This window comes from Gracilinanus agilis, chromosome 1, assembly GCF_016433145.1.
Source record: "Gracilinanus agilis isolate LMUSP501 chromosome 1, AgileGrace, whole genome shotgun sequence".
In the NCBI taxonomy this organism is placed as follows: Eukaryota; Metazoa; Chordata; class Mammalia; order Didelphimorphia; family Didelphidae; genus Gracilinanus; species Gracilinanus agilis.
Genome location: NC_058130.1, coordinates 486,873,825 through 486,899,080, shown reverse-complemented (window position 1 = coordinate 486,899,080; position 25,256 = coordinate 486,873,825). Strand labels below are relative to the sequence as shown.

The 25,256-nt window shown below is 32.9% G+C and overlaps 1 protein-coding gene across 1 annotated transcript in view; it reads left to right on the top strand.

Annotated features, from left to right (window-relative positions):
- ZC2HC1A (zinc finger C2HC-type containing 1A) overlaps positions 1-25,256 on the top strand; it is a 60,371-nt gene that overhangs the window by 26,061 nt on the left and 9,054 nt on the right. Inside the window, exons 6-8 of the mRNA XM_044682448.1 lie at positions 1,208-1,356; positions 7,873-7,972; positions 9,237-9,336. Of these exons, the coding sequence (XP_044538383.1) occupies positions 1,208-1,356; positions 7,873-7,972; positions 9,237-9,336 (349 nt within the window). The remainder of the gene's footprint in view (positions 1-1,207; positions 1,357-7,872; positions 7,973-9,236; positions 9,337-25,256) is intronic.

Here is a 25,256-nt window from a genome sequence, read left to right as displayed (position 1 = left end):
CTCATCTATGAGATAGGTGATGATGATAATACTTAATACTTATGTTACTACTCATGAGATAATGACTTTATAAGTCATTAGCTGTTAATGAAATGTAAGCTATTAGTGTTCTTACCACCCTTATAATGGTAAGGAGGTCAAAGGTAGTGAACTATTTTTATAGGAAGAATTATCACATCTTGGGGCCTTATTGAAGGCTGCCTTTTCATTATTAGGGGCACTAGGCCTCTCCTACAGAGGAAGAATACTTTGAGGACATGTATTTGGATCCTCTAATGGAGATACTCTCTATCACAAAGGAAACTTGCTATGGACTTAACTCTAGATTTAAAGGCAATTAATTTCTTCGCCATCCAGAGCAAGGTGACTAATTTAGATAAATCTTAGTGATATATATTTGTTCTTGGGATAATTTTTTGTTTTTGTTAGAAATACTACTGTTTCTTATTTCCTTTGACTGTAAATGAACTCTGCTCTTATTACAATTGTGTCTATGAGATCTCTTTGTTATATATTTTAATATAATTATTTCAATAGGAAATTGTATTTTGTATACATTTTTGTAAATTGTATACATCTAATGTATTTTGGTGCCTTAGCACAGAAAAATCATATGAAAAGTTGATAAAATTATTTTTATTGAAAATATTTTTTCCTGTTGAACTAAGCTGTCATATTCAGACCCTTATTTTTAAATATGATACTTCAATATAATGAATATGCCAAGAATATTCCTCAAGTTATTATCCCACAGAATTTTTCATTTTTATCCAGTGAAAGAATATGAGACAAATAGAGAAAAAGTGCCTTTTCTTTATCCATACCATAGTAATGTGAGGATTCTTTATCTTCTATTTATTCCTTTCTATCCCCTTCTCCTCTTGGCTAAGGTGGAGGGAAGATGCTAGCATTCCGCAGTTATCTCATCTAAAGTCCTCTTTATTGGGGACAGGCATGACTTGTCTGCGAAAAAATCAAATTATGAAGAAGCTAGCAATTTATAACTTAGATTTTCCTACTCACCTCTAGAATATTAATTATTGTAAAGGTGTTTGTGTGCTTGCATATGTGTGTGCTTATGTATTTTGTATGAATATATATATATGTATTGGTATACACATACACAGATAATGTATATATAAACAGCTATGAATTTTAACACCCATACAGTAGTATTAATCTGGTTTTGTATTTAAATTTTTTTTAGATTACATTCAGTGTCCATATTGCCAGAGGAGATTCAATGAAAATGCAGCTGACAGACATATTAATTTCTGTAAGGAACAAGCTGCTCGTATTAGTAATAAAGGCAAATTTTCTACTGATACTAAAGGAAAGTCAACTTCTCGAGCACAGGTAAAATGTTTTGTGTTAAACCATTTCTAGACAGATGAAAAAGACTACATACTGTTTAAAGTTGTAAGCTTTTATATTCCAGAGGACATTTAAATAGAAATTGGATTAAATTAATTTAAGAAGATTGATACTGTGATTTAGGAGAAGTAGAACTTGTCTGTGACTCTAAGGATCCTTTCAGCTCTAAAAGTCTGATTCTAAGTATATATTTAGAGTGGTAATGACAAAAGAAAAAAATGATTAAGAGAAGAAACAGATTTAGAAGAAAAAGTACAATGTTAACAAAATAGCAATTTCAAAGTTGAAAAAGGGACCATAGTGAAGTAATAAGCATGTAGCTCAAAGACTCCCTCACTACAACACATCCAACAAGTACTTGTCTGGAGAGGAGAACTCATTGTCTTATGTTCAGGTGGATGTAGGAAGTTTTTCCTGGCAGCATGCCTGAAAAATACCTCTTTGCAGCTTCCACTCATTACTTCTAGTTTTAGGCTTCTGGGACAAAAAAAACCCATATCTAATCTTTCTTCTATACCCAGTGCCTTTTGAACTTCATTGTTTCCAGGACAAGAGTCAAGAATTTTTTCCATTCGTCTTTCATGTTCTGGGTGCTCTCCTCTGGAAATTCTTTAGCTTATCTTATTTTCCTCAAATATAGTACCTAGAACTGAAGACAGTTTTTCAAATGTGCTTTTATTACCTCTTTGTACTTTTATTCCTTTTATTCCCTATAATCACTTCTTAAAATGACAATGTACTCAGCTTCCTTTTTCCTTCTCTTAATAATAGTCATGCCTAACTTCTTTTTACTTTCTTTTTGTAAAAAGTACCTTTCCTTACCAATTTTCTTTACTTTTGTTATGTATGTTGATGGCAACTTGGTAAAATGGAAAGAGTACTGGTTCTGAAGAACCTGGTTCAAATCCTGCCTCTGAAGCTTACTGTAATTATTATTTATTAAATGATCTAAAAATTAAATATTTCAGTTTTTAAAAAAACATTTATTCTCAAAACATAGTCATTGATGATAGAAAGTATTTGGCAAATTTCAGTATTAAAAAAATATCCAGACACTTTGAATGTGCTTTCAGTTGAAGTAACAAAAATAATGGGGTTTATTTCTGTTAATATTTGTGCACAGAGCTTGTTTGGGAGATTTATAAGTTTACTCATGCATGAATGCATATTACCAATTTGCCTTTATTAAAAGAAAAAAATCACATAAGAAAAAACCCCATTGTCATGGAAATAAGTTATATAAATGATTTTTTTTATTATGGGAAAAGAAACCAATCATTTATAAAAACTTCCAAACAAAATAAATATAGCATCCTATTTACATAAATAGTGATAAAGATAAGCATACTGTGTGACAAAAATGACTCATTTTGGACAAAATACTTATATTTGGATAATTTGGAACCAGATGATCAGTATATGAAGGAAGCCAGATAATGTATAATTTCTTTCAGTTTTGATACATGACCTATCCATAGAGCTTTATTTCAAATTGACATTTTTTTTTAATATCAGTCTTGCCTGATTACAGCCACAAATGCCTGGCTCACTTTCCATATTTGATAAGATTTAAACTGTAAGATCCTTTCCAACTCTAAATCTCATAATTCTGTCACCTCCATTCTTGACCTTTTTTCTGCCTGCACTTTGGTAGTGCATATTAACAAAGAATTTGCGCATATAAATTGAAGATCTATATAACTGGAGAGGGAAAACCAGATTTTTGCTGCACAATAAAACTAATTTTCCTCCAATAAAATACAACAAACATTTATGCTAAGTATCTGTTGTTTTGAAGAACCCTCTGTTAGGTGCTAGGAAGAATATAAAGTTTAGCTAAGAATGTCTTTGCTCTCAGGAATTTTATAGTAATAGAAACCCAACTATGTCACCACTTCAAGACATCTTCTAGTCTCACCCTGAATGATGGGTCCCCCCTCACAAATTGCCTTTTGGACCTTTTGAAGTGGACACACTCCATAGACATCTCAAATTCAGCATGACCAAAGTAGAACTCATTATTTCAATATAGCATTTCTGTTTTGTAATGGGTTGTTACACAATTTTAAGTTACAATTTTAAAATATTTATAGTTTTCTCAGTGTGATTTTAATTATATCTTGGGGGCCAGCACTTTTTCCTTATAGAAATTTTCTATAAATTTATAATATAATTCAGTAGGGAAAATAATACTTTTTATATGATTTTGTTTTTTATCCAACTTTTCATTATATCAAGAGGTAATAAACATACTAATAAGGAGAGAGATTGCTTAGTTCAAATATTGTTAATTGTTATCATTGACCCTTAGTTTTCTCACCTGTAAAATATAGGTGATAATATTTGTAATACCTATTTTGTAAGGCTATTGTGAGGAAAGCACTTTATAAACAACAAAGTAGTTTAAAGCTACATGTTTTTTATCAAAAAGGCAAATTATTCATACATAGACAACACAAAGAGCTCTTAAAAACAACTTGAAAATGACTTTCTACACATTATTGTATAGTCGAAATAGTACACGAATAGATATTTTCCACTGTACAGTGGAAATACTATGTGAATGGATATTTTAACACAAATCATGACTGCTAGCAGTTCATTATGTGGAAAACCACTTAGTTCCATGAAGTGATCAGGCTGAATTATATGTTTCCAAAAGATCTTACCTTTTCTTGCTCTGCATTTTTTGGCCCCATTGAATTATTTCTCCTTTGTTGTCATTTAAGAATCTTTATCATGTCAAAGCATACTATCTTCTATATTAGTTTATTTATGGTTTTATTTTAGGGTTTTAGTTTTATATGAGTATTTTCTTATAATAGTGACAAATATGGAAGTATGTTTTGCATGATAATACATTTATGATCCCAGATCAAATTGCTTACTAACTCTGAGAAAGGAGGAAGGGGGTGGGGGGAACATTTTGGATCTTATAATTTTGGAAAACTTATATTGAAAATTGTTATTACATGTAATTTGGAAAATATAACATTTGATTTAAAAAAAAAGAATCTTGATAATAGAGTTAATTTCATACCAAAAGACCACTTAATGAAATACTTCTCTATTTTTCTGTTCTACTTAAGTCCAATATTTCATCATCTTCTCCAGCTTCTCTTAGTACATTGTGGTACCTGATATTAACAAGAGCAGAAATGACAGTGTGGTGCAGGGGAAAGATCACTGACTCGAAGCAGTGGGCCCAAGCTCACACTTGCTTTTGACAATACTTGTGTGCTTGTGCAAGTCACTTTCTTGATCTTAGTTTCTTTAGTTTCTTCATCTGTAAAATGATGGGATTAGACTAGATAACCATTGAAATCCCTTCTGGCTCTAGAGCTATAAAATAATTATCTTCTTTTCTTTAAAAAAATTAAATTTATTTCTAACATTGACTTTTTGAAAAATTTGAGCTTCATATTCTCTCCTTATCTCTTGCCCCTCTCCTACCCTTTGAGAAAGCAAGCAATACAGTATTAGTTATACATGTGAAATCATGCAAAACATTTTCATATTAGCTGTGGTTTTTTTAGGCACTCCAATAAAAATCAAGAAACATAAATAAAATGAAAAAATTATACTTCAGTCTGTACTTGGAGTTCTTCAGTTCTCTCTCTGGAGATGGATAGCACTTTTCATCATGGATCCTTCGGAATTGACTTTGATCATTGTCTTGATCATAAGTAGCTGAGCCTTTCATAATCACCATTCACAATATTGCTGTTACTGTTTTTAGTGTTCTGGTTCTATTCTCTTCATTTTGTATCAGTTCATATAAGACTTAGGTATTTCATCCTGTTTATCATTTTTTCTAGCACAGTAGTATTCCATCACAATCATATATCCCAACTTGTTCAGCCATCTCCTAATTGATAGTCATTCCCTCAATTTCCAATTCTTTGCCACCACAAAAAGAGTTGCTATAAATATTTTTGTACTAAAAGGCCTTTTTCCTTTTAAAAAAAACTTTTAAAAAAAAGGGTTGGGGGCAGCTGGGTAGCTCAGTGGATTGAGAGTTGGGCCTAGAGACAGGAGGTCCTAGGTTCAAATCCGGACTCAGACACTTCTGAGCTGTGTGACTCTGGGCAAGTCACTTGAACCCCCATTGCCCACCCTTACCACTCTTCCACCTATGAACCAATACACAGAAGTTAAAGGTTTAAAAAAAAAACCAAAAACTCTGGAACACAGAGCTAGTAGTGGTATTGCTGGGTCAAAAGGGATATTCACAATTTTACAGCCCTTTGGATATAGTTCCAAATTTCACATCCTCTCCAGCATTTGCCATTTTCCTCCCCATCTGATAGGTGTGAGGTGAAGCTAATGATGGAAGAGAATATACTCTCTCAGATTACTACTTGTGCAAGAAAGAGTCAAGGCCTTGACCAGCTAGTGGTGACTTTAGGCAGCTTCACTCTTTATAATGGGTTGAAAATGTAACCTGTTTTCTATTGGAAATGTATATTTCTTAAAACAATACCTCCTTCTGAAGATTATAAATGAGAGTATAGAAGCCACCCTGTTTTCTCCCTACCCTAGTTCTCTTTATTCTTTGCCATTAGGACAAGCAAACCAGGAAAGTTGATGGCTGGGGTTTGTCCTCTCATATATGATCTGTTATTTATTATACCTATATTTGAAAATAAGCATTTTGGAAAATTAACATTTACAATATTAAAACAACAACAACAGCTTTAATTCATTGTTTTAATTTGCATTTCTCTAATAGTAATTTAGAGCATTTTTTTTCACATGGCTATTGACAGCTTTGATTTCTTTTGAAAACTACCTATTCATATCCTTTGACCTTTTATCAATTGGGGAATGGCTCATATTTTTATAAATTTGGCTCAGTTCTTTGTATATTTGAGAAATGAAGCTTTTACCAGAAACACTATAAGCCTGCATTAGTGTTATTTGTACAAAAACTTGTTAATTTCATGTAATTAAAATGATCCATTTTACTTCTTGTATTCCTCTCTGTCTCTTCTTTGATCATAAATTCTTCCTTTATCCATGGATCTGACAGGTACAATTTTCCTTGCTTACCTATTATGATATCATCCTTTATATCAGAAAATCATTTATTGATTTTATCTTGGTATGTTGCAAGATGCTGGTCTATACTTAGTTTCTTCCAAACCATTTTCTAGTTTTTTCAGCAGTGTTTGTCAAATGATGAATTGAAATCTTATATTTCACATTTAATTTTCATGAATGCCTTTGATATTCTTGACCTTTTGTTTTTCAGATTAGTTTTTTTTACTATTTTTTTCTAGTACCTTAAAATAATTTTTCACTATTTTGATTGGTATGGCATTGAAAAGAAAATTAATTTAGGTAGAATTGTAATTTTTATTTTATTGGTTTGACCTATGCATAAGCAAATATTTCTCTCCTTTTTTAGTTCTGTCTTTACTTGTTGAAATTCATTATTCTCTTCATATAGTCTTTGGGTTTGTCTTGGCATGTAGACTCCCAAGAAATGTCTGTAGTTATTTTAAATGGAGTTTCTTTTTTTCTACCTGCTGGGATTTGTTGGTAGTAGATTGCTGATGATTTATATGGGTTTTTTTTTTAATATCCTGCAACCTTATTAAAGTACTAATTGTTTCAACTAGTTTTTTTAGTTGATTGTCTAGGATTTTCTAAATATACTGTCATATCATCTGCAAAGAATAATAGTGTTGTTTCCTCATTGCCTGTTTTTATTTCTTTTGTTTCTTTTTTCTTGTCTTATTACTGTAGCTAGCATTTCTAATACTATTTTGCATTATAGTGGTGATATGATCTCTTTTTATAAAAGGAAATTGAAAGGGTGAGACCATATTTTATACTGCACGAATTCAGACAACTCTAAACTGATAGGAACTGTACAATCAGCATATCTTGGACAAGGTTATTCATTTATGAGAGTTTGGTATTTTGAGATCCATCACCTATGAAAGTTTTCTATTTATTTATCTTTGTCTAATAAAAAATCATCACTGGATAGCTAGATGGCTTAGAGGACAGTGAGCTAGGCCTAGACATGGGAGGTCTTATGATCAGATATGGTCTTAGATAACTTCCTAGCTGTGCGAACCGGGGCAAGTCACTTTACCTTAATTGCCTAGCCCTTATCACTCTTCTGCCTTGGAACTCTACTTAGTATCTATTATAAGACAAAAGGTAAGAGTCTAATTATTAAATAATTATCATGATAGTTCATTTGGTTAAATAGTCATCATAACGGTTCATTCACTGTTTGGTGAATGTTAGATTTTAATTAGTTTTGGTTGAATGTTAGTTTTTAAAATGCAGTAAAAATCTGTTACTACATATTTCTATTCTATCTATGTTACTTGATATCTGGATTTTGAAGTAATTACTACTTTTAAAAAGTTATTGCATGTAAAATTATAGAATTATATGCAGTTAAAAGAGAACATTTTTCTAAGAAATATTTGTTTCTAATTATCACAAAAAGTTTCTAATTTATTTTCTTTATTTTAGTACAAGCCTCCTGCTTTTAAAAAGACAAATTCTCCAGGAACAGTACCTTCAGCATCATCACGCTTACCACAGCCAAGTAGCGTTAGCAAGTCTGTTGTAGGTATGAAGTACCATACATTTCACAGGTATTTTCCAAATATTTACCAGGATAAGACATGAAGGTAGTGTGATGCTACAACAAAGTAAAATAAACAAGTCATATTTGACTCAAAAATTACTGATATTTAAAAAAATTAATGTATCTATGATTATGTAAAATATTCAATAATATATTTCAGGTTTCTGAATCTGTTATTTTTGCCTCTTAGTAATTGCTTTATTTGGTTTCTTGACTCAGCTTAGAGCAAAGACCCAAGTTCAAGGATTTTCAGGAAATTGATAGTTGGGAAGCTAGTTATAGACATGAGTTTTATTCTTGTTTTGCTGTAGTAAGTTTATTTCTTGTTTACTTTACGGCAATACAGACAAGATTTGGTGCCACACAAACACACACTCAGAATCAGGGAAGAAAAAAAAGAGAGGAATGGAGACATATATATTGGCAAAGATCTTCGTGAAGGGTATACATTCAGAATGGATTCTAAGCAGGGAAGTTTTATACCTTATGGATGAGCTTATTTGAGAACAGATAATGCCAAATGTTGGAGGAGCATTCCTAATTAAGCATATGTGTGCATGCATGTGCACGCACGTGTGTGTGAAAATTCTTTAGGACATTTGGCAATACCAGTCTTGAGTGGGAGTTTCTCAATTGGGAGCAGAAATTTGATGAGGGTAATAGAAAGATACATACTTGTCATTGCTTATATATTTATGGCCATTAGGAATACTTGGGCTCAGTGACTTCATATTAGAGCCCTATTGTTTATTATAACATCACACAATATATATTTTTAAAAATCATAATTACCACATTAATGCTCTTTAGCTCTCACTTCTGTTGTTATTGCTGCTACTTTTTATCCAAAACAGCAAGACCCCAAATGGTTCCTGATCTTTTGACCATGATGCTACCTATAAAGGTCTACTGTAGCTTAGAGCATTTGTGGTTACCTTGAAAGGCCTTTTTTACTGTCTTATGTAGTCATATGATAATGCTTCATTAAATATTATAGAATTAGGCATTTGTGAACACTCTTCTTTGTAATTGAATAATAAAATCAGCAAAAATTATCATGAGATTATGAAATGACTTTTCTCTTGATCTCTGAGAATTTCTTGCTGTTTTAAATTTTCTCTATAATTTGCAGTTGTGCCTTATTCTTGCCTCAGAAATTATTACCAAAATAGTCTTTTAAAGAGATAAAGAACATTCTCATACATTCCTAGTAAAGACTAATGTTCATTTTTATTTTTGTTGAAAGCTGTACCTTCAAGTAAAGGGTCTTCTGTCAGTGGCTCTTTTGGAAGCAAACTTCAGAACTTATCTCCTTCCCATAAAGGAGTAGCAGCTCCACATTCAGGGTAAGTTTATATTCAGATTAATCCAGGTCATTGCTGCTACATTCAAATTATTTTGTTTAAATTTTTGAGGTTAGATAAGATTTTAGTTTATAAGAATCCTTCCTTACTGCTGTTAGGGTTTAGATAATTGTGTGGATTTAAAAAAAATTGTCTTTCTTTAATTAAACTTAATTTATTTTAGAAAAATGAAGTTAACACCATGGAAATTTCATCCATAACTATATTAGGAAAACAAATAGGGTTTTTTTGTTTCTTTGTTTTTTTATCAGAAAAGGATTTTGAACTCTAAATGAATTTGACCTTTTTTCATAGCTCAAAAATTAAGAGGTTGTAATATAGTGCTTTCAAATGAGTATTCTTGTTTGTGACTTATACAAATGATGATGATGATGATGATGATGATGATGATGATGATGATGATAGCATTTATACAGCTCTTTAAGGTTTGCAAAGTCCTTTACATCTATTATCATATTTGAACCTGACCTTGGTTAAATTGATCAATAGGTCAGCTGAATTTCTAAATTTTCTCAAAGTATAAGCGACAAAGGACAAGATTACAATGTTTTATACTCTATGACCCCTGTGGAGTTAATCGATCTAGTGAGGTACCTTTTCTTCATGTGTAGAGTGGTAGTATATCTTTTGCAGGTAGTCAGCATGGTATTGGTTCTTTGTGGGCTACTTCTCTTACTTTCGATACTTTTGATTTTGTTGTAATTAGACGCTGAAATGTATTTTCCCAATAAGTAAATTAATAAATGTTTAAGTATAGGTGAAATAGTACTTTTCACACTCTTATTTCAGTTCCATTAAGAGTTTCAGTTTGGTGGCATAGTAGAAAGAATGTTGGGCCCAATGTCAAGAAGACCCAAGTTCAAATCTAGCCTCAGACACTTATTTGCTATGTGACCTTGGGCAAGTCACTTAACTTCTGTTGGCCTCAGTTTCTTCAACTATAAAATGAAGATGATAATAACTAACACCTGTCCCCAATGGTTGTTGTAAGGATCAGTGAGATACTATTTGTAAAGTGCTTAGCACAGTTCCTAACATGTAGTAGGTGTTTTATAAATGTTAGCTATTTTACTATTATTATTATTGACTTGGCCTTGGCAGATAATTAAGCCACCATTTATAGCACTTATTTAGGAGACTGTATTCAGAATACCAGATGAACAACTTCAGACAACTTTTGGAATATAAGATTTTTATGAATTGAGGCTTCCTTATACTACAAGATGTTTTAAAATAGAGCCTCTAGAGATTTTAAATAGCATTTCATAGGCATACCGTCAATTACTGATTATCTCTACATGTGAATTATCCATACTTTGAAATGGATGGAGTAAGGTGAGTCTGTTAGATTCCATCTTGCCTCACTTTGCATTGATAAATTGGGTCTGGGCCACAGTTATATATCCTAGTATCAGAATGCCTTACTGATTTGGGATTCTAAGGTTATTAACTACTTTTTGGGGAAAAGACTGCAAATCTGATCTAAATAGCTTTCAAACCAGAATCAATGACACAATTGTGGGTTAACTATTTGGATATCCAATTAATAGAAAGTTAAATTACTAAAACCTATTATCATCTGAATGACTACTGAACTAATTTGTAAAAAGAAGTAGGGGACAATGTGTGAACATTATGTATTAAGTTTATTTTACCAGCTAACCCTACTTAAAATAATTAAAACAAACAAACAAACATCTTCTTACCTTCTATCTTAGAATACTAGTTATTTTTTCCAAGACAGAAGGACAGTAAGGGCTAGGCCATTAGGGTTAAGCGAATTGCCCAAGATCACATAGCTAGGAAGTAATTGAAATCAGATTTGCCACCTAGCTGCTTTAGCTACAAATAAAAAAATTGTCCTTGAAGAGTTATCTGCCACTGACCAACTTATCTTTGTGCTTGGAAAATATGAATTAATTATAGATAGGTGTGTAGTTGCATTGGCAATAGAAGGACCTGTGACATACAATACAATGGGAAACCCAGTGGAAAATATTTTCCTGATTCCAGAAAATGATTATCTCTAATCCTAGGGGACACTTAAAGAAGGTTGAAACATAGAACTCTAAAATAAACTGAACTTAACCATGGTTTTTGAATAGAAAAATATTGCCAACATTTGAATTGGGTAATGTGGTTTGCATAATTATCCCAAGAATCATTTTTCTTTTCTTTTTTAAACAAAATGTATCATATATCAATTTTCTGTAAGTATTAGAATGTCAAATATCAAAGATTAACTTTTAGTCAGTTTTAATTTAATTTTGTTACTTATGGTCTTACCTGTTCTGCAGGTGCAGAATGCTCTTTACTTAAGAAAAGTAATTTTAAAAAAATTATCATTTCTCTTCAGCATGATAAAAGAACAAACAAGTTTCTATAGACTTTATTTCCATTTTCTATAAATAGGAATACACATCATTACCCAACTATTGTATGTATAAAGTCATGAATACAAACCATTGTGGACCATTTTGTTTTCTTCAGCTAACCTAAAATCTGGAGTTTCAAAGACCTTGGTGCTTAGCTTTCTATCTGGAAGGTCAAGATTGGATCTCTGTGTCGAGGGGCTAACTTTTGAACTTGAAAACTGCTGAGTTAGAGCTTAAGCAGCTGGTGAGCTGAGACCCAGAAGTGGAGATGATAAAGACAAATCCACAAGGATTCAGAGAACCAGTGGATACAGCTCTAACTGCAGAAGGCAATATTTATATAAGGCTTACTATGGCCTAAGCACTGTGCCAAGCACTTTATAATTATTATCTCATTTGTTCCTCACAACAACCTTGCTAGGTGGGTGCTATTCACCTCTCTACAGTTGAGACTGAAGTTACTTTCCTAAAGTTACACATACATTTGAGGCCAGATTTGAACTCGTGTTTTCCTGATTCCAGACCCATGATTCTGTCCACTGTACCACCAGCTGGACCACAAAATTTCACCTTTCACTTCTTATATTAGATCTCTTTTCTGTCATGTACCAAAATCCTTTGATTGTGTGTAAATTTGAAAAATATTTTTCAAGGTCTTTAGCAAACTTGATTGAGTGAATTGTTTTCATAAGGAGCTGATATCCATGCATTAAAGATACTTAGAATTCCTATTAGAAATAGTCACTTATTTGTGAAAACATTTTTCTTGAATCTCTTCCTTCTGAATACTTTTCCAGTCTAAAAAGGAAAAAAAATAAAATACTAGCCCTTTTTAGATATACTGCTAATGTCAGAATGTTTGCTTTTAATTTCAGTAAATATCTAATCTTGAATAATAAAATGACAGTTGATGTGTTGTAGTCTGCTATCAAGTACATTTTTGTTGAGTCTTAATTTTCCTGTTGAATATTATTTGTAACCATTAAAAAAATCTTTAGTCATATATTAGACACAAAATATACTTATTTGGAAGGATTGTATCCTGTGTAATGCTTTTTTTTTTTTAAACAGTTGCCCCATAGGATAATAATAAAGTAGCATTTTAGATAAGTTCTCAACATTTGTTCACCTGCAAAGCAAGATGTTTAATACTGTATTAGTTTTTGGTGCTGTAGAAGCACAAAGGAAACTATAGAAATTTTTTTTTATGGAATAAAATTCTAAATTCAGGCTTCACTTATTTATTTATTTATTTATTCATTCGTTTATTTATTTATTTATTATTTAGGGATGTGGGAAACTGATTTTTTGAGTTACCAAGTTTGAACAATTAATCTTCTCTATATCAAAATTTATCAAACTTCTATATACCAAACTTTAAAAGACTTAATGACTAATAAATGCCCAATGTACTATAAAGTTAATGTTCCACTGAGACTGACTTGTCAATAAGTTGGAAGTTGCTAAATTTATATTCCTGTTGCTTAGGTTTGGACTTGTTACTCTGCTGACCAGGAATTATAAGTGTCTACCTCTTGCCTTTAGAATAGATAGAAATTCTTCTGTTTGGCCTTCAAGTTTTTAATAATCTGCCTTTAGTCTAACCCTTCAGGTTTATTACTATTACTTTTTTAGTGCTCTCTGTGTTCTAGCCAGACTGTACTCTTTGCTGTGCCCATTTCTTATCTTCAGGGTATCTCCCATGCCTGTAATGCATTCCTTCCTTTTGCCACTTAGAATCCCTAAATCTTTTCAGATTTCAGTTCAAATGCAACCTCTTGCCCCAAACAACTTCCAACCATTACCATGTTCTCCCCACTATTAGTGTATCACCGAGATTGCATTGTATATATTTTTATGTTTACATACATATGCATATTGTTGTTTTCCCCAGTAGGATGTAAGCTTGTTGGTGGAGGGGAATTTTTGTTATTTCATCTCTAGCAATTATAGAGGGTACTTCATAAATGGTTGCTAATTAATCACAAAATTTGAGAGAAGGGACCTCAGCAGCTTTCTAATTCAATCCCCACAACAAAGTAATCCACTTAATAGGAAATCATCTTGCTTCTGATTGAAGACTTCCAAGAAGATAGAAGCTACCACTTTTCAAAGCAACCTACTCCACAACTTTAATTGTTTAAATTTTTACTTATATCAAACTTAAATTTGTCTCTGCATCTCCTGCCCATTATTCTTAGTTCTGCCTTTTGGTCCCTTAGGGCTCCTCTACTTGATAGCCTTTCATATGTTATCATGTCAAGTTAACTAGCATTTATTGATTAGGGACACCAGGAAAGTCAAAACAATGTCCCTTTCCTTGAAGAGCTTACACTGTTAGGGGGGAAATCAACATTTAAACAATTAAAATACATCCAGAATATATACAGAGTAGATGGAAGCCATTCAAGAGGGCAGAGTATCTCTGGGAAACCAGGAAAAGGCCTCTTGCAATAGATGAGATTGGAACTGAGTTTTGAAGGAAATTAGGAAAGCCAAGAGACATAAGAGAAAAGGGCAGAGCATTTTAGGATTTGGAGAATAACTCACAAACTCTAATAGGCAATGTTATTGTCATATGGAGTTCATGGAGAAAAATATGAGAAGACTGGAAGGGGCAATGAGAAAGAGCTTTGAATGACAAAGGAGTTTATACTTGGTCCTGAAGGCAATGAACTGTTGGAGCTTAGTGAGTAGGGTAGGAAGATAACGGTTAGTAGTGACATGGTCAGATTTAAGACAGTCATGGTAATCCAGGTGAAAGGTAATGAGGTCCTGAACTGGGTAGTGGATCTGAGAGAGAAGAGGGAAATAAACACTCCCCTCCTCGCACACAAGGTAGAACTGATGCAGTTTGGCAATGGATCCGATACATATTACGAGTAAGAAGTCAAGGATGACAACTTGGGTGACTATGAAGATGATAATACCCTCAACAATAATTAGTTGTTCATTGTACACGAAGAGAACCAAAATAATATCACTGGGTGATGTCTTTTCATTTGTGCATAAACTGGATTTTAAGTGAGGCCAAGCTACACAAAATTGTAGGCCTTACTCTCTTCCATTCAGAACTCCAATGTAAGACAAAAAGTCAAGGTGACTAGTGATGACTTGGGATGAAGTGGATGATCGTGTCTTCTTCAATGTCTAACTAAACTCTAAGCACTTTACATTGCCTGCTTCTATACTCTTTATGGATGTTGGAACAAATTGTTCTCATCCACCCCTTCCAGTGGGGGAAGTCTTTGCATGCCTAAAGTAGACACCCCATTAATTCATTTATGAGTTTGAGGCCCGTTGATTACTCTCAAGTTGGTTTAGTTTGCCTATCAAAACAGTTTACCAGAGTGTCGTGGCTGTGTATGCAATACTTTCTTGGAACTACAAGTGAGAACTGGGTGACAGGTGGACACCAAAGGAGAGGTGTCTTTTGAAAGGCCTTGAAAAGGGCTTGGCAAACCCTCACACCAGAGGTATTAGTCTTCCCTGAACACCTTGAACACCCTAACCTCAGCAATCATAGTGACGTTCAGAAGAGGAGAGGTTTGGGGAGGAAAGATAGTACATTCTGTTTTGGATATGTTGAGTTTGAGTTGATTACAAGACATCTATTTTGAGATAGCATAAATGACAGACAATAGCTAATACAGGACTAAAGTTGAGAGATAAGTACTATAAACTGATCTGGAAATTATTTTTATGAAATCTGTTGAGCTCACCAAGAAAAATAACATAGAGCAGAGAGATAGTATAGACCTCTTTAGCTGTCTAGTGAAGCCTATGAATAATGTTTTTAAATGCACAAGTTAAAATACATAAGATTTAAATAGTTATTTTTTAAAAAAAGTTTTTAAAGAAAAAGAAAAGTATAGAGACAACAAGTTATAGAATGAAAAGAAAAGAAGGCCAAAAGCCTTGGGAATATCTACTGCAGTGGTTCCCAAACTTTTTGGCCTACTGCCCCCTTTCTAGAAAAAATATTATTTAGCCCCTTGGAAATTTTTAAAAAAATTTAATAGCAATTAATAGGAAAGATAAATGCACCTATGACCATCACTGCTACCCTGGATTGCTGCAGCACCCACCAGGGGGCGGTGGTGCCCACTTTGGGAATCACTGATCTACAGTCATTGGGCATGATATGAATGAAGAACAAGAAAAAAGAGATCAAGGAGTGGTCAGTGAGATAGGAGAACCAGGAGAGAACAGTTTCAGGAAAACCTAAGAGGAGATGATATCCAGGCGGAATAGATGATCAGCAGTGTCAAATACTATTGAGCCTAAGAACAGATCTCTGGAATACTCCCCTGGAGAATTCTTAACATATTAGTGTTGAACTAATATTTCTTTGAGTCTGTCCTTCCAACCAGTTTTAAATCTATCTGATTATATTAGAGGCAGCAAAATGTTGAAATGGCTAGAATGCTGAGTGCGGAATCAGGAAGTTTTGAGTTTATTTTACCTGGCTTCAGACATGAATCAATCTGTGACTCTGCAAGGCACTTATTTTCTGTCTGCCTATTTCCTCAACTGTAAGATGGTTATAATATTATGACCTTCCTCTTAAGTTTGTTGTGGGGATGAAATTATATGTTATTTATAAAATGCCTAGCAAAGTGCCTGGCAAAGTAGGGACTCAATAAATATTTTTTCCCTCAGTTGTTATCTAACTTGTATTTCTTCTCCTTTATAAGATTAGAATAAACCAATCTGTTCAAAGTTCTGCTAAATCCCAAGTAAACTATCCCCAGTGTTCTCATTTAGTTTTGTAGTACTTGAAAAAGGGGAAATGAAATTATTTCATGTGACCTGTCCTTTTTTTAAACTAAATCTTTTAAATGAACAGAGATGGGTTTTCTTTCCCAGTTTTCCCCATCTTCCTCATCTGGAAAAAAGAAAAACAAAACTTTTAATAATTATATGCATGAGTCAATCCAAACAAATTTATGCATTGGCTATGTATAAAGTATATATGTTTCATTCTGCACCCTGAATCCATCATCTGTTTAACAGGAGGTGAGTAGTATCAGTCCTATGGGATCATGGTTGTATACTACATAGATCAGTGTTCTGAAGGCTTTCAAAATTGTTTTTACAGTGCTATTGTTATTGTATAATTTTTTTTGCCTTGTGCAAGGCCTGTTTTTGATGAAGCAATGCTGGCATTTTGTAATCATTGCTTCCTTTTTCTTGATGAGCGCCAACTAATTCTTTAATAATCTATAATTTTCCCAGGAATAGAAGTCAAGCTCACTGGTCTATAGTTTGCATCTTCTGTCTTTTTTCCTTCTCCCAATCAGAAGAATATTTTAATTTCAGCAGTCTTGTGATATCTCTTCTATTTTCCATGATCTTAAAATTTTCATTGACAGAACCTAAATAGTCACATTTGCCATTTCTTTCAAGGCCCAAAGATGCAGTTCATCTGGGCCTGTTGACTCAAAATTTATCAAGGGCAGCTATATGCTCTTTTGTTTCTTACTTTGGAATCTGCTCCCTATTAGACATTTTTCTTCTATCATATTCAGTGTAAAGATCATTCTCCTTTGCAGAGAAAATTAATAAGACATATAGTAGTAATGCTGCTAATAATAACTGTCATTTATATAACACTTTTCTGGTTTACAAGATACTAATGAGAAAACTGAGTCATAGAGAGCAACTTTTGGCTTCTCTTGTCATTTAGTAACCCTTTGAAATTTGCTTTCTCAGAATCTAGGACATATGTCAAACTATGTACAGATTTCCTCTTTATCACAAGCTCTAGATTTCTTTATCTAAATTTCTACTTATTTTCTCCCTGGCAACCATTTCTTCTTTGTTAGTGAGGATTAGGTAAAAAAAATAGAAATTCCCATTGTTAGTCTACTTTATGAATTATAAAAGTGTCATTAAGGGGGCAGCTGGGTAGCTCAGTGGAGTGAGAGCCAGGCCTAGAGACAGGAGGTCCTAGGTTCAAACCCGGCCTCAGCCACTTCCCAGCTGTGTGACCCTGGGCAGGTCACTTGACCCCCATTGCCCACCCTTACCACTCTTCCACCTATGAGACAATACACCGAAGTACAAGGGTTTAAAAAAAAACAAACAAAAAACAAAAGTGTCATTAAGGTAGTGGAGTATTTATTATTTTCATATGAGAGAAAGGTCCAGCAAATGTCTGGATAATTGAAGTCCTCTATTCCTGTTATATCATGCCTCTGTTCCATTTTTTCCCATACTTTTTATCTATTTGCTTTTTCTGGCTAGGTGGTCTATAGTATACTGTAGAGACAAGTTATTTCTCTTTTTCTCGACCTTTGTGATAAAGGGGATAGCTTCGGAAAACCTGGGAACACTTGTATGAATTGTTGCAAAGTAAAGTGAGTATAATTGGGAGAATAATTTATACAGTAACAATTTATATATCAATATTGTCCAGATAATCAATTTCCAAAAACTCAGTAACTGATCAATACAATGGCCAACCACTCAAATACTTTCCATCGATTTACCCTATTCAGCTTCTTAGATTTCTTTACATTTCCTGAATTAATTTTTATTTTCTGTGTCCCTTGCTTTCATTGGGCAAAAGCAAAAAGAAATATGCTTCTGCCCCTATGGTCTTCAGTTTATTGCTCAAGATTTCATAATCACTGATAATACTTTCTAGGTTCCTTCTGGAAATTTCATTTTTGCTCCTATGAATCACATAAGTTGGTAATTGTTATCCATTTTTTATGTCTTGGGAAGTTCTTTGTTATGTCTTGGATACATGGCCTATGATGGCAAAAGACCTCCCATTATTGTTACCAGATCAAACAAAATAGCTGCTTCAGTACCTCTAAGGAAGGAATTACCAAATTATACTACTATTCTCTACTGCTTTTTTTTTTTTTTTAAACTGAAGCCACATAGAAGATCTCTTACTCAATAGGTGACTCCACCATAATATTCTTGCTAGGACCAGAACCTTCTTCCTTTTTAGAAAATCCAGCTCTACCCGCTTCAGGTAGAGCCCAAGATCTGTGTTTAAACTATTGTCCTTTTCCTTCTTTTCCCCCTTCCATTCTTTATCATCTTGTCAAGGGTTGTCACCTTTCATTACACTCAGGACCCAATTATCCATTGAAGCCAACTTCTGTTTTCTTTGCAAACCTTTCATTCTTAACATTCTGGAGTGTGGAGAGGCATACTTTAAGTTTCTTCACTTCTTTCAGGAGAGAAATTTGCTTTCATTTGTAACAAAGATAACAGTTAATAGGCTATGGCAGAAGTAGAAATTATACTCTCTAGGCAGGTCCCTAGATTTATTGATTAAAGAGCTGTTAAGATGCATTTTCCAACCAACTTCCTATGAAAACAAATGAAAGGTGTCATGGAATTTCACAAGATGATTATAGATACCCTGAACAGTAAGTTACTTAGCCCATGACCCTATTTTGCCAAGTACCAGGTAGATGGTTTTTCTTGCTTGTAATGATAGAAAATTATGAACACCATTGGTATAGATGTGCCCTTAATGAATTACTATCAGGTTAAAATAATAGACCTTTTTTCAATAGTACCTTTAAAGTTTATAATAAAAAAAGTTATATGATTAGAGATTAATTTGAAATCTAAAATAATTTTCAAATATGAATGTATTAATATTCACAGCTAAACCTATGATAACAATGATCAACTTTCACATTTTTGCTACCCAGAATGGAGATGTTAATATTTTTATATAATCAAAAGTGTTACTCGAGATTTCATGGATCTTATAGTCACCGTGTTTATAGTTCCCTTGCCTGCTTACTTCCAAATTGCTTTTCACAATGGTATACTGATTCATATTTCCACCAAACAGTGGAACAATAGTGCTTCAGTGTGCTTTTCTTTCTCTAATTCCTCTAACGTTGACTTTCCATCTTTTGCCATGACCTTTGCCTGTTTACTTATTGTGAGCTGAAGCTTCAGGGTTGTTTTGATTTACACTTCTCTTATTAGTGATTTAGAGCATTCTTTCATTTTATTAATTGTTTACATTAAAAATAATTCTTTGTTCATAGCCCTTATCATTCTAACTAGAATAATTTTTACTTATATATATTTCTGTTACTAAACTATATATCTTAAGTACTAAAACCTCATCCAAGAAATTTGATGCAAAGATTTTTCTCCTAATTGATTGCTTCTTCTTATCCTAAAACATTAAGAATTTTAAAGATTTTTTAAAAACTTTTTTTGACAGGCTCTTAATGATTTATTTCTAAACTATTTTTGTTACATATGCCATTTACTGTTAGCTTTTATTAATTCACTTATTAAATTCATAAGATTTTTGTTTTTGTCAGTGGGTGCTTACTCCTCAATCAATGAACATAGCAACTTCTTCATGCTTTAGACTGTTGCTGTGGTTAAAAAAAAATTCATTGCCTTATAATCAACTTTTTGGTAAGGAGCCTTTCTCTGCTTTGATTGCAGGCCCAATGATAGACTCTCAATTCTATCCTATCTTGTCCCAGGACCAACCTAAGTTTGGAGAAACTCATTACCAAATGTATACAAAATGACATCTGTCCACAGGAGCTCTTGAAACCCATCTTTCTTAGACCTGAAAAGGACATGAACTGAGTTGATGGAGGAATTATTCAAGTTGAAGTATAAAAAACGCTACTTGAAAATTAGATTTAGATAGAGGAAAAATTCTGTACCAGCCACTCATATTTTTATATGCATCTTAAAACTGTTTTTTTTTCTATTAATACTTCATAGGAAAATTAAATTAATCCCTTCCTTTAAAGGCCTAGAGATTTGGGGAAGAAAAAGAATCCAGTTAGCATCCACTTACCCAAATGTGAAACAATCTTTGGAGAAAGTAGCCACTCTCTGCTTAGTAGCTTAGCCTTAATGTCAGAGACCAGGGGTGGGAAGCAAGTAGTTTAGAGAATAAGTGATAGCCTTACATACACAAGGAAAGTTGACATAAACCATGCAATACAGAAGATTGACATTAAGATAGAGTTGTACTTGCCATCCACATTTAGGAGCTGCCAGGGGGAAATTTTTTTGTGAAAACCCACAACCATTTTCTGTGCTGAGAAAAATGTTTTATTTCTTATTCCCTAAATCCCCAGATGTTTCAACTGCATATTTTGAAAGTTGGACTCAAGGTGTCATTGAAGTATGACTTTTCAAATTGGAACTTTAAGATGTAAAATGAGTTTCCCCTTTCTTTACTTTTCATCACCTCAACCACTAATGAAGAATTTATTAAAAAGTGAAATCGTTTTAAGAAGAATTCAGAATTGGCTGAGACTGGATAAATTCATTTTATTACTATCTAAAGATTTTATTGCTATCTAATTTCTACAGTCTTCATTATTAAACTTAAAAAATTTAAAGCAGGATTTGTAATTTGAGACTTTTCTAAAGGTAAATTAAATTCTGCTTTGCTTTGAAATTGAAAGAATAATAGTGGTTGTTGTTACATTTAACTTAAGTACAAAAGAGATGAAAATTACTCCTACAAATAGTACAATTTTTTTTTGTTATCCTCTAGGTGGAGATCCTTCATGCTTTTAAAAAAAAAAAACCAAAACTTGATATATCCAAATAAGACTTTAGCTTTGTTTTTTTAGATGAATGAAAATTTAATGCAGTTATGTGCTTTATTTTCCTCAATTTTATTGTTGTTATATATATATAACAATATATAATATATATTTATGAAATGTGTGATTTTACAAATATATATAATGTATATTATACATTTTACAAAACTCATTTCATTTCTCTCTTGTCTAATGAAGTTAAATGTTTTTTCTCATTGCCTAATTTTCGTCCTCTAAAACTCACCTTTGTAGTAGTAATTTCCATAAGAGACATCCCTTAAGAACATTTTACTTTAGATAAATTGTATGGAATCAGGCCATTTACCTTCTAAATGGTTAATTCCTAGTAGTAAAAAAGTAAAATCATAGACTCATAATGATGAGTTTTTTAACCTTTGCATACATTTATCAGAAAATGCAAATAAGGTATTTAAGAAGGTAATGAATATGAGTGATTAAAAAAAGTGCTAAAAAGATACAGAAGGGAAAGTGTTAGATCCGAAATTTGACTGTAACAAGTCTTGGGTTCTCACCTAGTTTTATTAATTTGCTTTATATTCTAAGGCAGTTGTTTTAGGTGCTAGTTTTTCTTCCTCCTCTCCCTGAGTTGTTTGCCTTATTCTGCTACATTAATCCTTTAGGATAATTAATATATCTTGTTCCTAGTGATTATGAAATAGTTTTTGACATATCATTTATTGTGGCCTTGTGCCAGTATTCTGCATTATCATGTGGAAAATATAATAGTGCTTGTTGAGTAAATTTTCTGAATATCTGTAGTCTGTACATAACTACATAAAGTTGTTTTTTCCCTCGAGTCTCTTAGTGTACTTAGCAAATTGGGAAGAAGAGGAAAGAAAGCACTCAAATGAGGAAGATTAATGTCTAATTTTGTATAAAATTTGTGAATTACTTAAAATAGCAAACACTAGCATTCTCCTTATGGGTACCCCTTTATATATTTTAATAGTAAGATGGACAAGTTAGGCCCACCACTTCGAACTGGAAGAGATGTGCAAAGGTTGTATGAAAATGATACAAAATCAGACAGTGCCATCAAAAGAAATGAGTTATTGCCCATTAACAAGTAAGTATTTGCGACTCAGTTTGGTTAATCTTACAGATGTATCCTTAAAGGACTAAAATGTTAGGCTGCCCTATCCCTTTTAAAATATAGAAAGCATTTATTTTAAGAAATATATGTTTGCTGATGGTTTAAAGATATTAATAGAAACGCAAGTCCTTTTAAAAAGTTTCTACTGAGTTTTTACGTTATCCTAAATAAAGCTCTTTTGGCATAACACATCTTAATCTGATTATTGAAAAACAGTATTGTATTAAAATATTTCCTTTTAGTTCTGATTTTAAAAACATTTGCAAAAATTTGTAAAAAATGAACTTTTTTTCATTTTTCTAAATCTTTAATAAAGCCAATGTATAAATAGAACAGAGAAGGTATATATGCTAGCTATATTCCAAATGAAGTTAGGAAAAACTTGTTATTTCTGGAAGACTTGGAGAATAGAATTTTGTAGTAAATTGGAATTCTTCTAGATAAGATTTTAGAATCATAATTTGCAATTTAAAAATCCCCAATTTACCCTAGCCCAAGTATATTTAACTTTCCTGATCTGTAATATCTGAGGTGGGATAATAGGATTTCTCCCAGCCTTGCCATCTTTAAAAAAAAATAACTAATGGGGCAGCTGGGTAGCTCAGTGGAGTGAGAGTCAGGCCTAGAGAAAGGAAGTCCTAGGTTCAAATCCGGCCTCAGCCACTTCCCAGCTGTGTGACCCCGGGCAAGTCACTTGACCCCCATTGCCCACCCTTACCAATCTTCCACCTATGAGACAATACACCGAAGTACAAGGGTTTATAAAAAAATTGGAAAAAAAAAAGTAACTAATGAAAAGATGGCTAAGATGGAAGCTTATGTTTATTATTCCACCTCGCAATAATCTAATTATTAATTCTTCTAATTATCAAAGTAGCAGATAGATGCTATTAAGGTAGTAGAACTTCAGACTCAAAAATGATTTTCTTTAATTATTTTTAAGTCTTTCTACAGCATGTTTTTGATGCAGAAATAGTAACTGACATTGAGTAAGAAAAATTTGTAAATAGCATCTTGGGGTCAAGATACTCTAGTACTAATCAAGAAAAAAGCTCATATCTACTTGGAATTCACGTAAATTTTTACCATATTTTGAAAAGATGCAGCATTTTTATATGCATTTTAAGATTGAACCTCTGGAACATTTAAACATTCTTAATGATAGAACTACAGTAATTGGTCACTATTTCTTGGCCTGTAAAAGTGATATGAGCCAAGTTTAAAGGGTCTAAGTTTTTAAAAATTCCAGAGAGAACTTCTGGAAAGGCTCTGCTATCTATTGTCATTGAATGTGGTATTTTTGTACTCTTATTATAGGTATCTGATATAATTTAGAAGAATAATTCCTAAAAAGGGCATGCAGTAATAATGTAGTAGATTGCAAGATGTGCTGAATAGAAATAAGGTAGAAGAACTTTAATCTCATGGATAAATCTTGCCCTTGAGTATCTAATTTGGGTGCTGTGGATGTCTTTAAGGGTGACCATGGCAGTGATAGCTTGAACTAGATCCTGTGGTGTGTATCTTCAGTTTTCCTGTTGAGCTTTAGAAACAACAGTTTAAAAGGGAGGTTTCCCAAAGCAGTCTCTAACATGGGTCATTGATATGGAAATTTAAAGCTTTTAGGGGTAGGCTCTCCCTCTTCTCCTATGTAACTTATTGTGAAAGAACCATTAATTTAACTGAATATTTTGACATTAATGATTATCTTAGCCATCCTGACCATTTAAACATGTATTTTTTTATGTTATACTTATACATTAATCTGCTGCAATTAGGTAACTTGGAATGTGTAACTACCTAAACAAAACATTGCATAGTATGATATTCACCAGATCCTCTTAAAAACTATTCTTAGAAGCAGGAGATTCAACAAACTAAATCCTAGCTTTTAACATCTTAAGTTCCATTTCCTTTACTCATAGTGCAACTACTAGCAATAATAAAATGAGTTTTGTTGTTATTATTTGTGTGTCAGGGGCAGCTAGACCTGTGTTTTCATAGGGAATTCCAGGTGCAGAACCTCCCTCCACAAATGCAGATCAATAACTTGTCTGCTCTAAATTGTAGAGAGTTGCCTGGGACACTGAGAAAGTTAAATTATGTGCTCAGTCGCATAGTTTAGTATGTCAGGTAGTAAAAATGATACAGTGGAAAGAATAGGGGATCTGGGCTGTCCTGTCCCAGAAACTACCTGTGTGACCTTAGACATGTCACTTAAACTCCTTGGGCCTCAGTTTTTCTTCTCTGAAATAAGGACGTCCAACTTTATGATTCTTGATGTCCTTTGCAGCTCTAGATCTATGATCATAAGTGCCTCAGAGGCATGATTTGGACTCAGGTTTTCTTGACTTTCTCATGTTATATAAGTAAATTACATAGCAAATTATTTTACAAATGTAAATCATGTCATCAAGAATTTATGAACAAGCATTTTTTAAACAGTTGCTACACTCCAGGCATTGTACTAAGTGCTGGGAATAGAAATAAAAGAAAAGATAGTCCTTAAGGAGCTTATATTCTAATAGGAGTCTGAAAACCATTGGTTGGGGTAGGCAGTGGAGAAGAGAAAGATACTAGCACAGTGGTATGGTTAAGAAAGAAGTCTAGAAAGTACATCATCCTTGAAGAAAGAAGGAAATAATGACTGATCCAGACCCTTCCTTAAAATGGAGATTTGGGGAGAAACATACAAATCTGGAAAGGGCCACAGGGGCAGAGGAATTTTCCATAGTGAGAAAGCCGTTGGGGAATGGTAGCTAAATGTTAAAATATTTTATATATTGGAGGTCATAATTCTTATTTTCACATTTATGGCTATAAATCATTTTGCAT